At 41.3% G+C, this 16948-nt stretch overlaps 2 protein-coding genes across 4 annotated transcripts; one reads left to right on the top strand and one right to left on the bottom strand.

The window, feature by feature from the left end:
• Positions 1-1198: 1198 nt before the first annotated feature.
• Positions 1199-6376, bottom strand: LOC106088477 (three prime repair exonuclease 2). The gene is made up of 3 exons (XM_013253999.2): positions 5980-6376; positions 1972-2138; positions 1199-1905 (listed from the first exon to the last, which is right to left on the bottom strand). Exons 1-3 carry the CDS (start codon positions 6278-6280, stop codon positions 1495-1497), a joined length of 879 nt encoding a protein of 292 aa, XP_013109453.2. The 5' UTR covers positions 6281-6376; the 3' UTR covers positions 1199-1494.
• Positions 6377-9567: 3191 nt separating this feature from the next.
• LOC106088473 (trimethyllysine dioxygenase, mitochondrial-like) lies at positions 9568-14725 on the top strand. 3 transcript variants are annotated; one of them, XM_059364935.1, is made up of 4 exons: positions 9568-9607; positions 9683-10503; positions 13479-14335; positions 14396-14725. In XM_059364935.1, coding segments are annotated over exons 1-4 (1686 nt in total). In that variant the 5' UTR covers positions 9568-9605; the 3' UTR covers positions 14402-14725. The 3 variants fall into 3 exon arrangements, with proteins under 3 accessions (XP_059220918.1, XP_059220920.1, XP_059220919.1); XM_059364937.1 differs by having other exon boundaries at positions 14399-14725; XM_059364936.1 differs by having other exon boundaries at positions 9578-9596.
• Positions 14726-16948: the final 2223 nt, after the last annotated feature.

Below are 16948 nucleotides of genomic sequence, written 5' to 3' on the forward strand. Positions count from 1 at the left end.
AGGGTCCAGGGTTCTTTTTCAATCCCGGCACGGACGGGGTTCTTTTCGATCACGGCCTCTTCCATGAAAAGGACGAACACCTAAGCTGAGGCGGCAGCCCTTGCCGATGGAGGATTCCATCGGGTCAATCCGGTGCATACAACCATAGGATTGCTGAAATTAGGAACAATGAGTTGTGTTAGGCCCCTCGACATTCGTATCGAATATGGTTAAGATCGGTCTATATTTCGATATAACTGCCATATAGATCGATTTCTCAATTTAAGGTCTTGGGTCCATAACAGCCGTATTTATTGTCCGATTTCGCTGAAATTTGGTATAATGAGTTGTGTAAGTCTCCTCGGCATCCGTGGTTTATACGGCCCAGATCGATCCAGACTGGGATTTTGGCCTATAAAAGGCGAATTTATTAGCCGATTTCGCTGAAATGAAAAAGCACAATGAGTTCTGTTGGGCCCTTCGACATTCGTCCCGAGTATGGTCAAGATCGGGCTATATTTGGATATAGCTGCCATCGGTATATAGATCTCCCGATTTAAGTTAAAAATGAAAATTTTGCCCATGAACATTCCACTAAGGAACAGGGGCAAACTTCTCACATATAAATGAGTGCAGTCCGATTCAAGTTTAAGCCTCCTTTTTATAGCCGAGTTCGAACGGCGTGCCGCAGTGTGACACCTCTTTGGAGAGCAGTTTTACATGGCATAGTACCTCACAAATGTTGCCAGCATTAGGAGGGGAAAACCACCGCTGACAATTTTTTTTTGATGGTAGCTCCCATATAAACCGATCTCCCGATTTGACTTCTTGAGCCCCTGGAAACAGCAATTTTTGTCCAATTTGGCTGAAATTTTTAACATATAGATCTGTTATGACTTCAAACAACTATGCCAAGTACGATCCAAATCGGTGTATAACCTGATATAGCTCCCACATAAACCAATCTCCCGATTTGACTTCTTGAGCCCTTACAAACCGCATTTTTTGTCCGATTTGAAATTTTGCAAGAAGTGTTCTATTACGACTTCCAACAACTTTGCCAAGTACGATCCAAATCAGCCTATAACCAGATATCCCGAATAAACCGGTTTCTCAATTATCCTTGTTCCGTCCCAAAAAACTTTAATTTTGGCTAACGTGATAGATAATAAGCAATTCACTTTAGGGGAAAAATGAAACCCACAACACTCACGAATACTTTGGTTTTTCTTTTGCTTATAAAACATTAGCAAAATATATTGTTTATTGGAAAAATTATCCTAGTTATTAACTTGTATAAAAAAATATATTTATGTTGTCCTATATAAATATAACAAACGTGATGACTATAAAACGTGCATTTCATTTCCTTAAAAAGTATACATACTCTATTAATGTATATAAAATATTTAAATAAAAAAATTCTCTAAAAATAAAACAAGAACTTTCAATAGATCAATATGAACATCAGACTACACGATTAGATGCATAACAAATATAAAAGACTTATGGATCTCATGTGGATTTGGATCCAAGTTTCGATACCTCCGCAAACGATCGTTTACGCTCTTCGACATAGGCTAAAAATATTAACCCGTGGTGTAAAATTAACTCGGTTAATATCGCCACATCAGATTCAGCACGATGTAAATGCTCAGCAGATTGCTGGAATATGCGTTCATAGATATTGCCCAATACATAGGTGCCTTTTACGGGAAATCTTGTCTTGGGTTTAAAAGGTTCCGAAAATAACGATCGATATCTGCTTAAGGCAAATGAGCGCTTATCCGACTCTCTTTGTAAACTCGGAGACATATGATCACATTCTGAAATTTCACTCTTCACTTCGTCAATTTGGGTTTGTTTTTCATCAATTTCACGAAATGCTTGAAAGGAGTCAATGCAGTAAATAGATGCGGGTATAGTCTATAAGAAGATTATTTTCTCAAATTAAAACCTTTTTATGCGGTATACATGATTTTTTGTACTTACCATATTTATGGTATCAAAAACATATCGTATGATTGGATAATCAAACGACCACCCATTGTGGGCAACAAAACAAATAGGTTTCTCCAGACGCTCCAAAAACATTAACAGACAATTCGCAGTATTTTCATCAAATGGTGTTTCGCTATCTAACATTTGATTGGAGAGGCCTGAAAAAGAAAAAAATAAACCCTTAATCATATTTTATTGAAAAAAAAAGTTAGAATACAGAAAAGGAAAAAATATAGTAAACAAGTAAAAGCGTGCTAAGTTCGGCCGGGTCGAATCTTATATACCCTCCACCATGGAGCGCATTTGTCAAGTTCTTTTCCCGACATCTCTTCTTAGGCAAAAAAAGATATAAGAAAAGATTTGCTCTGCTATTAGAGCGATATAAAGATATGATCCGGTTTAGACCACAATTAAATTATATGTTGGAGACCTGTGTAGAATGTCAGCCATTTCGAGTAAGAATTGCGCCCTTTGGGGGCTCAAGAAGTAAAATAGAGAGATCGATTTATATGGGAGCTGTGTCGGGCTATAAACAGATTCAGACCATAATAAACACGTATGTTGATGGTCAAGAGAGGATCCATCGTACAAAATTTCAGCAAATCGGATAATAATTGCGACTTCTAGAGGCTCAAAATGAACCGTTTTAAACCTTATTTGACACAGTTGTTGAAAGAAAAAATAAAAAACGTCATGCAAAATTTCAGCCAACTCAGATAGGAATTGTGCCCTCTAGAAGCTCAATAAGTCAAGTCCCCAGATCTGTTTATATGACAGCTATATCAGTTTATGAACCGATTTGAACTATACTTGGCACACTTGTTGGATATCTTAAAAAAACATGTCGTGCAAAATTTCATTCCAATCGGATAAGAATTGCGCACTCTAGAGGCTCAAGAAGCCAAGACCCAAGATCGGTTTATATGACAGCTATATCAGTTTATGAACCGATTTGAACTATACTTGGCACACTTGTTGGATATCTTAAAAAAACATGTCGTGCAAAATTTCATTCCAATCGGATAAGAATTGCGCACTCTAGAGGCTCAAGAAGCCAAGACCCAAGATCGGTTTATATGGCAGCTATATCAGGTTATGGACCGATTTGAACCATACTTGGCACCGTTGTTGGATATCATAACAAAACACGTCGTGCAAAATTTCATGCCAATCGGATAAGAATTGCGCACTATAGAGGCTCAAGAAATCAGGACCCAAGATCGGTTTATATGGTAGCTATATCAGATTATGGATCGATTTGAACCATACGTGGCACAGTTGTTGGATATCATAAAAAAAACATGTCGTGCAAATTTTCATTCCAATCGGATAAGAATTGCGCACTCCAGAGGCTCAAGAAGCCAAGACCCAAGATCGGTTTATATGGCAGCTATATCAGGTTATAAACCGATTTGAACCATACTTGGCACAGTTGTTGGATATTATAACAAAACACGTCGTGCAAAATTTCATGCCAATCGGATAAGAATTGCGCACTATAGAGGCTCAAGAAGTCAAGACCCAAGATCGGTTTATATGGCAGCTATATCAGATTATGGATCGATTTGAACCATACGTGGCACAGTTGTTGGATATCATAACAAAACACGTCGTGCAAAATTTCATTCCAATCGAATAAGAATTGCGCACTCTAGAGGCTTAAGAAGTCAAGACCCAAGATCGGTTTATATGGCAGCTATATCAAAACATGGACCGATATGGCCCATTTACAATACCAACCGACCTACACTAATAAGAAGTATTTGTGCAAAATTTCAAGCGGCTAGCTTTACTCCTTCGGAAGTTAGCGTGCTTTCGACAGACAGACGGACGGACGGACAGACGGACGGACGAACAGACGGACGGACATGGCTAGATAGACATAAAATGTCACGACGATCAAGAATATATATACTTTATGGGGTCTCAGACGAATATTTCGAGTAGTTACAAACAGAATGACGAAATTAGTATACCCCCCGTCCTATGGTGGAGGGTATAAAAATATAGTAAACAAGTAAAAAAGCGTAAAGTTCGGCCGGCCGAACTTTGAATACCCACTTACTCGGATATACATGTAAACCACCTTTCGTCAAAATCCGGTGAAAAATGCATACCTTATGCCCCATAGCAGCTATATCGAAATATGTTACGATTTGGACCAAATTCTAATAAGTACAACTCATTGTTCAAATTTCGGCGAAATCGGACAATAACTGCGCCTTTTATGGCCCCAAAATCTTAAATCGAGAGATCGGTTTATATGGCAGCTATATTCAAATCTTGACCGATCTGAGCCAAATTGAAGAAGAAAGCCTAAGGGCCCAACCCAACTCACTGTCCCAAATTTCGGCGACATCGGACAATAATTGCGCCTTTTATGGGCCCAAAACCTTAAATCAAGAGATCCGTCTATATGGCACCTATATCCAAATCTGGACCGATCTGTGCCATATTGCAGAAGTATGTCGAGGGGCTTTTCTTAACTCACTGTCCCAAACTTCGGCGACATCGGACAATAAATGCGCCTTTTATGGGCGAGAGAACGGTCTATATGGCAGCTATATCCAAATCTGGACCGATCTGGGCCAAATTTAAGAAGAATGTCAAAGGGGCCTAACACAACTTACCGTCCAAAATTTAAGCAATATCGGATAATAAATGTGGCTTTTAGACCCTAAATCGTCGGATCGGTCTATATGACAGCTATATCCAAATCTGGACCGATCTGGACCAAATTTACGAAGGATGTCGAAAGGCCTAACACAACTCACTGTCCCAAATCTAAGCAAAATCGGATAATAAATGTGGCTTTTATGGGCCTAAGACCCTAAATCGGTCTTTATGGTGGCTATATCAAGATATAGTCGGATATAGCCCATCTTCGGACTTAACCTGCTTATGGACAAAAAAAAGAATCTGTGCAAAGTTTCAGCTCAATATCTCTATTTTTAAAGACTGTAGCGTGGTTTTAACAGACAGACGAACAGACGGACGGACATGGTTAGATGTCTTAGATTTTTACGCTGATCAAGAATATATATACTTTATTGGGTCGGAAATGGATATTTCGATGTGTTGCAAACGGAATGACAAAATGAATATACCCCCATCCTTCGGTGGTGGGTATAAAAAGTTTGATTATGCTGACTATATTGTTTGGTGTTGTGCTAACGGTGTTAGCAATGCACCGCAATCATCAAGTTGGGTTGTAAGCACATGGCTATATGTGGTGTAAGCGATTCTTGATCAGTTGCTTAAGGCGGACTGGATCATTTCGGTGCAAAAAAAAACGATCGCTGTTAGTAGTTAGTTGACTTCAGTTATAAGTCTAAAATCAGTCTCCTGTTATCTGGCTTTAATCTCCTGATACTACGAGACTTTAGTGAGCATCACGAGTTTTGGAATTCTGTCCTAGTCAACGGCCAAAGCTTTGGCAAAGCAAATTAATGGCTCCATTGAAGCTTCTCCTCGCCTAATACCAGTTGACTAATACCCAAAGGAAGGGTTCAATTTACCGGCTCAGGTAGCATGACTTGCACACGAGTGTGCTGAGGTTTGTCCTTTCAAACCTAGTTATAGTTGTTGTAGCCATATCTCCATGTGGAGGTGGCGATCCTCGTCAAGCTCCTGTAGGTGAGCAAGCTTGTTCCGATCCAAAGGGACGATTGCTGCGGGAACAGGGTGGCCATTTGTTTGCGCCAATAACTCGCCTTGTCATATCGAGCATCATAGACACTCCGTATTTGTGGTAGAGCCGGTGCCACCCGGTATTTCACTGAGACTCTCCGCTCGACACCGCTGATTGTCCTCGACTGTCGTTACAAAACTCCGTATGGATTATTCCATTATCGGACCTCGAATACCTAATCAAGGACTTCAACAAGTAAGTCCTTCAACATCTGCTGAAGAGAGGCTTTAAATTCACTCTTTCTGTTAAGCTAATTAATTCTAATTAATTACTCTGAGTCATATTTTCAAAATTGTTTGTAGACTCACCCGACATTTTTGCTGCCACCGGATGTATGGGCCCCTCTGGATTTATCATCATTGTTATCTTATGTAAGACACGAGGCATTTCTGGTGGCTTCACTGTCATGTTCTCAATAACATCCATGTCATCATTTAATTGCAGCACAATTGCATCTTCGTTGGTGTCTTTCAAGCACGTTGCTGGAAAGGCATAAATGGTCAGCTCAGTGATGGCACATGTATTATTTTGTTGCCACGGCAGGCCATTGGTTTCCAAATCGAGAACAGCAATAGTTTTAATATTCTCTTGTTGAGCCTCACGAGACATTGTGACAGCACTTGCAATCTACCCACTAAGATCGTAATTCCGTGGTCAACAGTAACATGTATTTCGCAAAAATCGGTAAATAGCAGAACAAGAACACATGTTCATATGTTTATAAACAAATCATTCACCTTGGATGATTAGTTAAACCTTTGTATGCTTGTTGAAATGATGATTTTCAGTCTTTCAAAACAGGGTGACACAAAGGCAAATAAAAAACAGAAAGATTCTATAATCTATTGTCAGAACAAGAGGATGACAAATACGTAAATCACTATCGTAATGATCCAAAATAACTTATAAAGCGGCTATACAAGGATATGGAGAGAATAATGCAAATGAGGTGCACACATATATCTGAGTTTTTTTATTTACCAGTCCAGCGGATTCGCTATAAATAAATAAGACGCTCTCCCGCTAAATGCTCTGTACTTTAACGTTGGCAGCTCTGACACAACAAAATAAATAATTGTAATTTTAACTAAATGTTTCTTGGAGTTCATAAATGTAATTCTATTAAAATCCTAAGCAATTTTGGCACTTCAGAAAGTTTTATCAGTGAATAAATGATTCCTCCTATAGATTTGTCATTCAAACTATATGATGACAGCATATCTTTAATAAACGGTGATAATAAGAGGCTTTATCTGGCGCCTCATCTGGCATCTATTTTCACAGCGTGCCTAGGACTTACATATACTCCGAAAGCCTGGCAGGAGGCAAGGGTGGTATTTATACCCAAGCCAAGCAAGGCATGTTATGCCACACCAAAGGCCTACAGACCTATAAGCCTTACGTCCTTTCTACTCAAAACCATGGAACTTATTTTGGACACCATAATTAAGAGTAAGACATCCAGAGAACTGCTCAAATACAAACATCATGCCTATGTCAAGGGAAGGTCGGTGGAGACTGCCCTGCACGAGGTGTGCATAAAATAGTAGAATCCTTCGATGCCAACACGTACACCTTGGCGGCATGCATTGACATCGAGGAGGCTTTTAATAATGTGCGGACCGACATACTGATCCAATCCTTTGACCAGTACCGGGTGGCCCCAGTCCTTAGAGACTAGATAAACCATATGCTAAGGAACAGGTGGATAAATTGTGTGTCGCATGGCATAAATATAAGGGAGAAAGTGGCACAAGGCACGCCAAAGGGGGGCATTTTATCGCCACTCCTATGGGTGACCACCATAAATGACCTATTACGAATGCTGACTGTGGAGGGATTTAAAACCGTCTGCTATACAAACGATGATATAATACTTGTAAGGGGTAAAGATCCGAACCGGCTATGCAGAAGGGCCGAAAGGGTCTTGCATATGGCATAAATCAGCCTGTTCACGAGGAAGACGAAGGTGGGATATTTTAACGCACCACGTTTCCTCAATAAGATGATTTTGATATCTAACAAGGTCAACTGCTTAGGTGTGATTTTGGACAGGAAACTGAATTGGAAGTGTCACATTCAGGAGCGTACTGAGAAGGCTTACAGATGTTGGACAGTATGTAGACAGGCAGTAGGCTCTAAATCGGGCATGAATCCGAGGTTCTGGTTCTACAGGAACGTTATTAGACCAATACTTACTTACGGCTCCGTTTGGTGGACAGCTATGGAGAAAAAGTGCAACATAAGGACCATACAACAGGTTCAGAGAACATGAGGATCACGCCCACTATGGCTCTGGAGACTATTCTAGATATCCGACCCATTGCAAATGCAAATTTGCCCATAAACATTCCATTAAGGAACTGGGGCAAACTTCTCACAAATAAATGAGTGCTGTGCGAATTAATAAGGGACCTCCTGTTTACAGCCGGGTCGGAACGGCGTACCTCTTTGGGTTGAAGTTTTTACATGGCAAAGTACCTCACAAATGTCGCCGGCATTAGGAAGGGATAACCCCCGCTGAAAAATGTTCTGATGTTCCTGCCAGGATTCGAACACAGGCGTTCAGCGTCATAGGCGGACATGTTAACATCTGCGCTACAATGACCTCCGACCCATTGACATACAGATTAAGTGTGAGGCAGCCACTGCGGCAATGAGACTTAAGGCGATGGGAGAATGGATTGAGGGTGGGATCAGCGGTATAATCGGTGGGATCTGTTTTAGACTGCCTGACCATAATACGGTCCTGCATGCGGAGATCCGTGCCATCACGGAATGCGTGAAGTAGTGTGGTGCTGACGCGAGGACGTCGAATGTGAACATCTTTTCGGATAGTAAAATTGCCATAAAGGCAATACCAGCCAGGACAGTAAGGTCACGAACAGTCTTGCAGTGTAAGAAGGAGATTAACGCCTTCTCTGAGGATGGTAACATCAGCATCGTTTGTGTGCCGGGCCATAACGGAGTAAGGGGAAATGAAAGGACAGACTATTTGGCGGTGAAGGCCAGATCCAGATCGTGAGAAGACGAGGCTATTGCTGAAAGGAAGTAAGAAGGAAGTCAGTTTGGCTTTGGAATCATGACGGGACACTAGGACTACGAGATCGCTTATGTAAAATCGGTGCGGCTAGTGATAGCATGTGTAGAGAAGTTGGAGCATTTCATTACCCGGCTTTCGCGTCTAGCAGATACCGGTACTTAGATGGGGACACTATACCAGACATGAACCAACTTATGGGAGTGGCATGGAAAACAAATAAGGATTTTGTAAGTAGCACTGAATTCCTAATTTAAAATTTTCTTTTTCGAGGTTACGTTTTTAGTTTTTAGAGCGCACAACATGCCGATTATTGGCTTAGGTGTATGTCTTTAGTGGCATGGGGCATATTAATACCTGCACAATCTAACCTGAGAGGCGATAATATCAGCCGATTAGCTAAAATGGGATAGCATTTTCTTCCATACAAACTAAGGGTTGTTTCCATACCAAAACATGTATTTTTTATCTACACTTATTGTTTTCTCTACTTAATTTATTATTTCTCAAATAAATAAAAAAAAAAAAAACAAATAAATAAAATATACAAAAATGGTGCCGGCAATGGTTTCAAGTGTTGCCATTTTCCTTTTTTTTAAATTTTTCTCACTATAAACAGTGTACTACTTTTCCGCCTATTTTTAGCCAACGTTTTGCCGACGTTTTTTTGGAGTTTGGCATTTCGCTCAAAAAGATAAACATAATACTCAGAGTTATTCAGTGAATCCTGAGGGCGAACGTTGAAGCATTTGAAAAATAGTTTACGATACGCTTTCTACTACTTCCACATGTTAATGTAATCGATACCACTGCGTTATCGTTTCTCAAGCATTAAATCGATATTATCTGCCAAAAATAAAAAACAAACAAAACAACCATACAAATGTGAGGAAAATGTAAGAAAATTTCACGGAACTTTAGAATTATTACGATTTTGATATTCTAAACACTATCTTCTTGCATTCTTACAGGCACAGACCCTTTCGTAAATGTGCATTGCCACAGTGTTCCGGATTACGTTTTAATTTAGTTCATAAATTTCCCCGAAGACAGGAGAGACTTCAGCAATGGCTAGATGCTATTGGCAGTACACGCCTGAGTTCCATACCTCATGAACGTTTGAATCTTTTGTGGATATGTTGTCGACACTTTCGCGTGGAAGACTATGTGAATCCTCAGTCGAAAACCTTGAACATAGCGGCTGTGCCAAGTTTAAATCTTCAGAATTTAAATGATTTGGATAAATGCCGTCAGGGAGATGTGGAGAAGGCGACTGTTCTTACAGCTGAAGAAATCATATGGATGCAAGAAAGCAAGAGCAGAGGACAATTGGAGCTTTTGAAACGGCACAGCTCAGATAGCCATACAAACGTCATAGGTCCACCGGTAATCGCAGCAGCAACATCAGCACCAGCAACCCCAACTACAACCTTGCCGCCCACCGTAGCACTTAATAAAACTGAACTTGAAACCCCATATTGCCATGGAGGCATTAGCTCAAATGTGCCAACTAGTGATTGTCCCATTGCCGCTCCGGTTTCATGCGTTCATGGGGAGGACACTTGCAGTGACTTCACTTTGTTTCTAGACGATGGTTATATTGAAATTAACGATTTCAAGTTGGGTCGAAACTATGAATTGAACAGCTTGTGGTTACGTTCCCTATGCCATTGTTCGTTATGCTATGATCTTGAGAATAGTTTGCCAAAGTTGAATGTCTTTGAACTGCCAAGAGATGTACAACCTATAATGGCCAATGTATCGGATGAGACCACAAAATTGGAAATCGTATGTAAGTAGATGTTTGTAAATGGTTTTATTCGTTTGTATCTAATTTGCTTGCTGGGTGCTGATGTATATCCACATCTAGGACCTCAGCTACTTGAGTTGTGTGCGTCCAAAATGATTGGCCGGAGAGTAGAGGTAAAATGTTTGGGTGTATGTGGAGGTTGCGATCCTCCTCTTAATAGGGCAAGGTTGTTCTGGCCCATAGGACCAGTGCTTTCCGGCTCTTTATATTGAGTGTCTATTTACTCGATAGCGTTGATTGCTCCCGTCTGCAGTTGCGGCTTATGCCTAGTGTACGAATTTTGTCTTTAGCAATAGGTTGTTATTGTAGTCACATTTTCATGTCGAGGTGGCGATCCTCATCAAGCTTCTGTAGGTGAGCAAGCTTGTTTTAGTTCAAAGGCCCGATCGCCACGGAACAGGGTGGCCATTGGTTATTTACAGGCGTCAATAAGTGTGGTTATTGTTGTTGTAGCAGTGTGTTGTACACTGAGGGGGCAGCCCTGCCGATGAAGGACTCAATCGGGTCAATCCGGTAAGTACAAGCGGCTGCCATGGGAGTGTGTTGTTATTGTGATAGTATGTTGTGTGCTTACTGGCGTTCAGAGTTCTGGTAGTCGCATCACTCGTACACGTTAGGTTTCCTAGAAGAAGGCAGAAGAGAAGCCAGCCGGTTGTACGTACCGGAATGACCAATGGAATACTACATCGGCAAGCGCTGTCACCTCAGTGTACTACAACACACAGCTAAAACAACAACATCTACAACGACAGGTTAGGTTAGAAAAGAAACAGAAAAAACGGAAACCAATGCGCATTAGAAAAAAATAGGGAATAATGGAAGCTGATGAGAGTATGGTCCAGTCAGCGAAACCAGGCTCCATAATAACAAGAAGACTAGGTACCTGGAGGGTACCCAGCCAAGAAATGGGTGTCGAGCGAATTTTGTATTCTACTCGCAATCGCGGGGCAGTAACACAAAAGGTTCATGCTCATCTTTATCTATTTCTTCCTCGTCATCGCACACTCCAAATAAGTCTGCCTCATCCTTTGTCTATTGCGTCGTTGCAATGACAGGTCAGAAATCTTATCAGCAGTCTGAAATCATGCTTACTCAGCACCAGAATAAACAATGTCCGGTTTCGCGCTACACTGGGCCATAGGGTCCTTGCCACCTTTCAATCCACAACAGGTACCATCTGCTGCAATAAGCGGTCTATTCCTAGCCAGTCAGCTAGCCTAGGTCGCTTCGTTCCCCGCCACACCTTGATGGTCCGGAACCCTTCCCAAGGTTCGAAGAAGCTTTTGCATCTTTTAACCAGTCATGGCCCGACGCCAGAGCCTTAAGGGTGGATTGACTGTCCACGTATATCGTGACACGCCGCACCCCCTAGAAAAACAGAAGAGTGCCCAAAGTTTGGGGAGCACCTGTTTCCTGACTCCCTCAGTCTAGGGGCAATCTTCGTTGTCCCAACATTCAGGTGCAAAGGCCTAATATCGAGTATGGCATTCAGCGCCTCTCTCGGGGCACTCCTTGCACCTTAGATTAGCGGCGCTCATGTAGGTAGAAATTGACCATGCCCCATATGTGTGAATTGGTCGAACAACTGGTGTAAACATCAAGTGCACCCTTTCTGATCTAAGGTCCCAAAAACTTCATATCGCGTGGCGACAGAAGTATGGCGGATACAGTCCCCTTTTGATTTGACCCTTTCTCCTTAGTCATTGGTCAGTTGCTTGACCTCTGGAAAGAGCCGCAGCTATACCCCATTATGAACAATTCCCCTGAATACGTCTAGTTTTCGCCTCTTGGTGAAAAGTATCAGCTCAGTCTTTCCGGGATTAATAGCAAGCCCGTTGGCCTTCGCCCAGCCAGTCTGCTTTCTGAGCGCCCCCCGAACCAATTGCATAATAGGAGAGAGGAGTCGGCCACCTATCATGGGGATGACTGTGAGCACCACATGGGTTGGAACTTCGAGCTCCGATTTGTGCTGCGTTCATCGTCATCACGAGAAGCTCAGCTGACAGCTACCGCTACATTTTGTGCACGCTTCTTATAAGGATTAGCTGTAATTCTAGTTGGGAAAAATCAGCAATATCGGGTGGAGAGTCGCAGTGAGAGGCCGGCTCTTATTTAAATACTCAGTGCCTGTGATACCCGTAGTGAAGAGGCGAGTTATAGGCGCCATTAAGTAACCAATAGCCAAAAGGTCCCGGCATCCTTGTAGGTTATAACCTTCAATATCTCCCTTTTGAAAGACCACAGAATCTCAGTTATAAACAGAAACAACAAAAAGGGTGAAAAACTCCTCCTTGTGCAGTTGCACTATTCACAATCTTCCCAATCGAGACCTCTTCCAGTATTGATGCCGGTCATTCGTCATCGTATACACCTCTCTACAGGAAATGTGTATTCAATTGCACCAAATATGACGGTATTAACTGGAGAATTATTTACCTGTCACCGGACATATCCTACAGGGAATGAAAAGTTTCAATTGTCATAACTTATGATTCTTTATTATTTTTTAAAACGTCGCTTAATTGTTTTAAACAATTGTTTTTCCGTTAAATATATTTGCTAACTGATGGATCTTCCTAAAAAATACTTGCAAAGTATACTCATCCTTTTCAAACTGTCACTGGACCTATCCTACGGGGTTAGAATGGTGGCAATTCGTCACCATAATTCTATGTAAGGACACGAGAACTGGGGCCGGTCCCTATCACCACAGGACCTATCCCGTGACAGGTTTGGATCCTGTCCCATTTCCCGTAGGGCTATTTGACCATAAACCTCTCTTCTTCTGTTACATGTTGTTGTTGTTTGGAGAGTACAGTCTTTTCGTTGGCTAGGATCTTAAGGGCTACCAGAATATGTAGGCAGTACTTCGTTAACACCCTTTTCGATCTATCTTTTTACCATCACGTTTGTCTCATTGATTTTTTACCAATTTCTTCCACAATTTTTTCTTTCAGGGGATGATGGTCATACCTCTACATATGACCTAAATAAGATTTATGAGAAAACCCAACTAAAAAAATTATCAAATCCTCTGCGTAATCATGTGCTATGGACAGCGAAAGATACAAAAGCTGGTGAAGATTTTAAGCCATTGCCATGCTATGATATTTTAATGGACAGTAACATTATACCCACCGCTCTTAGAAGACTTCAAAAAGTTGGAATTTTAGTTATAACAGCCCTACCGAGATCGGACACCGATTCCGTATTGAAACGAACGTTAATATCGAAACTATTCAATCATGTCTGGGATAATTTGATAAGTGAGAAACGTTCCCATTTCTGTGCCACCCACAATACACCATACACCAATTGTACCTTTGAGTCCATGGATAAAGGTCTACAAATGCTCACTGTGCCATATCACAAAGAAAATATCAAAATTAAGTTATGTTTAGTCGACGGTTTCTATGCCGCCTCCCAATTGCAACATCTACACAAGGTATCTTATGATTTTTTAACGCAATACGTTATGGAATATTCGTTTAAGGATAAACAGGGATATTGTCACAAAACAAAAGAGACCGTTATTAACATTAAGGATAGCTGTGAACGCGTTTTGTTCTCACCCTATCATTTGGAGGATGTTAAGGCGCAAGACTTTGATATGATAGCCAATCATTCCAAGAATTTCAATGATATATTGAAATGTTCCGAAAATCAATGGCATATTGATTTGGATTCCGAAATGTTGATCATTTTGGATAATTTTCGCATATGCTGGTGCATTACCGAGCAGCAGGCAGATAATGAATTGAACTGCTTCTATATGGAAAGAAGGCATTATGTAAGCAGTTTACACCAGTTGAAGGTACAACAAATATATTACTGTAAAATATATAGATTTTATAATATTTTGTTTATTTTCCAGCAGTGATTTGTTTATATGCAATCAAATCCCATTTGAAGTTCCTATATATATATATACACTCACATTTATATATACATCTATTATATAACATCGGAGGTTCCTATTAAAATGTAAGCCTAAACTCTGTTGTTGTCGTCAACTTTTCAACCAAGTTAAAGTGCCACACAACAGAATAATTTTTAAACAGTAAGCTAAACGATAATGTTCCTAATACCCTAGTTTGATGTTCCTATTTTATAAAAGCTCAAGCTTGACAAGTGTAATATTTTTAAAAAAGCATATTTAATAAACTTTTATCGATGTTCCTATTTACAATAGCTGAAAACAAAATGTCATGATTGTCACATAAGGAAAGATGGAGTCTTTCTTTCAAAGTAAGTAATTTTCATTCACTTTGGAACTCACTGTTTCAAATCTATTCTGGATGGTGCGTAGCACACTCCCCAGAGGCCCTTCTATGCTTATGATTACAGCTATATCTAAATATGGTCCTATATGGATCATATCTGGTTCAGATTTCAAGGGCTCTAGTGCACCTCACTTTTAATTGCACGCGGATTGACTAGGGGGCAAAGTGTGTTGAGGGAGTCCTGGAACGGAAAGAGTTACTCGCTCATAATCTTGTGTCTTGTCCCCGCAATAGCAAGGTAGTTACACAAAAGTTGTTTAATCGTCACCAACTACCCCTCATAATCACAGACCCTGCATAAGATCGTCTTTTCCTAAAGTCAGTGCTACGTTAAAGACTTGACATTGCAATGCTAGGACTTATATCAGCGCTTAGAGGTCATGTTTTGTTTTGGCCCCAAGATAAGTGACGTCTTGTTGTAGGGAACAAACGACCAGAGGACCTTGGCCAACCCTCAGCGCCAGGCCACGCCCTGGCAAGAAGTTCGAACGGCGTTCCTGGTGAGCTGCATCATTCGCCGCCACACTGTTATGCCTTGGATCCCAGCATATCCTGACATCCTTTTCTCCAGCCAACGTATTACGTACCGGATTGACCAGATGGAGTCCTTCATCGGCAAGGGTTGCTGGCTCAGTGTACAACATACTGCTACGAAAACAACAACAGCACCTCCGTTGTTCAAAGATGCCTTTGCATCTCGTAACCAGTCTCGAAATTGCATGGCCCGAGTACAGATCATTCAGGGCTGTCTGACTGTCTACTTATATCGTGACAGTCTGATGGTCAGCAACTCATACATCGACATCGTCTCCTGTTCTTTCAGGAACCGGAGGACCTCTGACATTACACCAGTCCAGAAGCTTATACAATACTCTTATTCTAATCAACTTAATGAAGGCCCTAGTGCCAAATCCAATTTATATCGTGTATAGCGTGTATACAGCACGTCGTGGGATCCCCTCCTATGTCCCCAGACTAAGCCCCAACATCATCCTATCGGGTATCGACCGGATTAGCGCGAATTGAATACCCTTCTTTGACCCTTTCCTTGACCTTGCTTCAATTCAGGTTCTGATCTAGTATCACGCCCAGGTACTTGACTCAGAAAGCGCCCAGCTTGCCTCTCTTGTTGAAAAGTACCAACTCAGTTACAGTGTCTGGGATATAAATAAATTAGTAATCGACTTCATAATCTTGACACTTTACTATCAACAGACCGACTGAACAAGAAACAAGTAGTAGTGCCCAAAATTCGACCAAAATTGCGACCATGATAAGAGAGGGGTCGGCACACTCGACTCTTTTTCTAGTCATGGTGTGACTTCAACACTAGGCCAACGATATGCGGGTGCCGGCGGATGGGATAAACGAGTGATTAATAGCCCAGTGTTTCCTATGCTTCACGAACAATGGCAGAACTCTACCTAGTCTATCAAAGTGATTATCTCACTGAGTAACCAGAAAACTAGGTCACCGATACTCGGGAGTAGGCGGATGGGGCAAAAGGCTCTGATATGCAGGCAACTTTGGTTACCAAAACGTGATCTTCTCACGGTATTATCGAATCACTAGGTCACAGAGACGCGGGAGTTAACGGTTGGGACGTATACTTGAGCCATGGATCAGTGGCTCCAGTGTTAATGGAACACTCTGGCTTGAATGTTGGCTACTTAGGTTACGATGGTCATTCATCACAACGTGACCAAAGCAGTAGGTCGCCTGGACTTGGAACTTCGCGGATGGGCGAAACTATGGCTATTTATTTAGGTAATTAAGTCGTTAAGTTGGAACGAACGCGAGATCAATGGCTCTCGTGTCTGAAGGATAGGGGTATAAACCGATCTTGGGTCTTGACTTCTTGAGCCTCTAGAGGGCGCAATTCTTGTCCGATTTGACTGAAATTTTGCGGGTGGTGTTTTGGTATCACTTCCAACAACTTCACAAAGTATGTTTTAAATCGGTCTATGTTTTGATATAGCTGCCATATAAAGCGATCTTGGGTCTTGGGCGAAACTATGGCTATGGCTGACTTCTTGAGCCTCCAGAGGGCGCAATTCTGGTCCGAATTGACTGAAATTTTGCAAGTGGTGTTTCGGCATCAGTTTCAACAACTGTGTTAAGTATAATTCAAATCAGTTCATAAT

This window comes from Stomoxys calcitrans, chromosome 3 (assembly GCF_963082655.1).
Source record: "Stomoxys calcitrans chromosome 3, idStoCalc2.1, whole genome shotgun sequence".
NCBI classification, from domain to species: Eukaryota; Metazoa; Arthropoda; class Insecta; order Diptera; family Muscidae; genus Stomoxys; species Stomoxys calcitrans.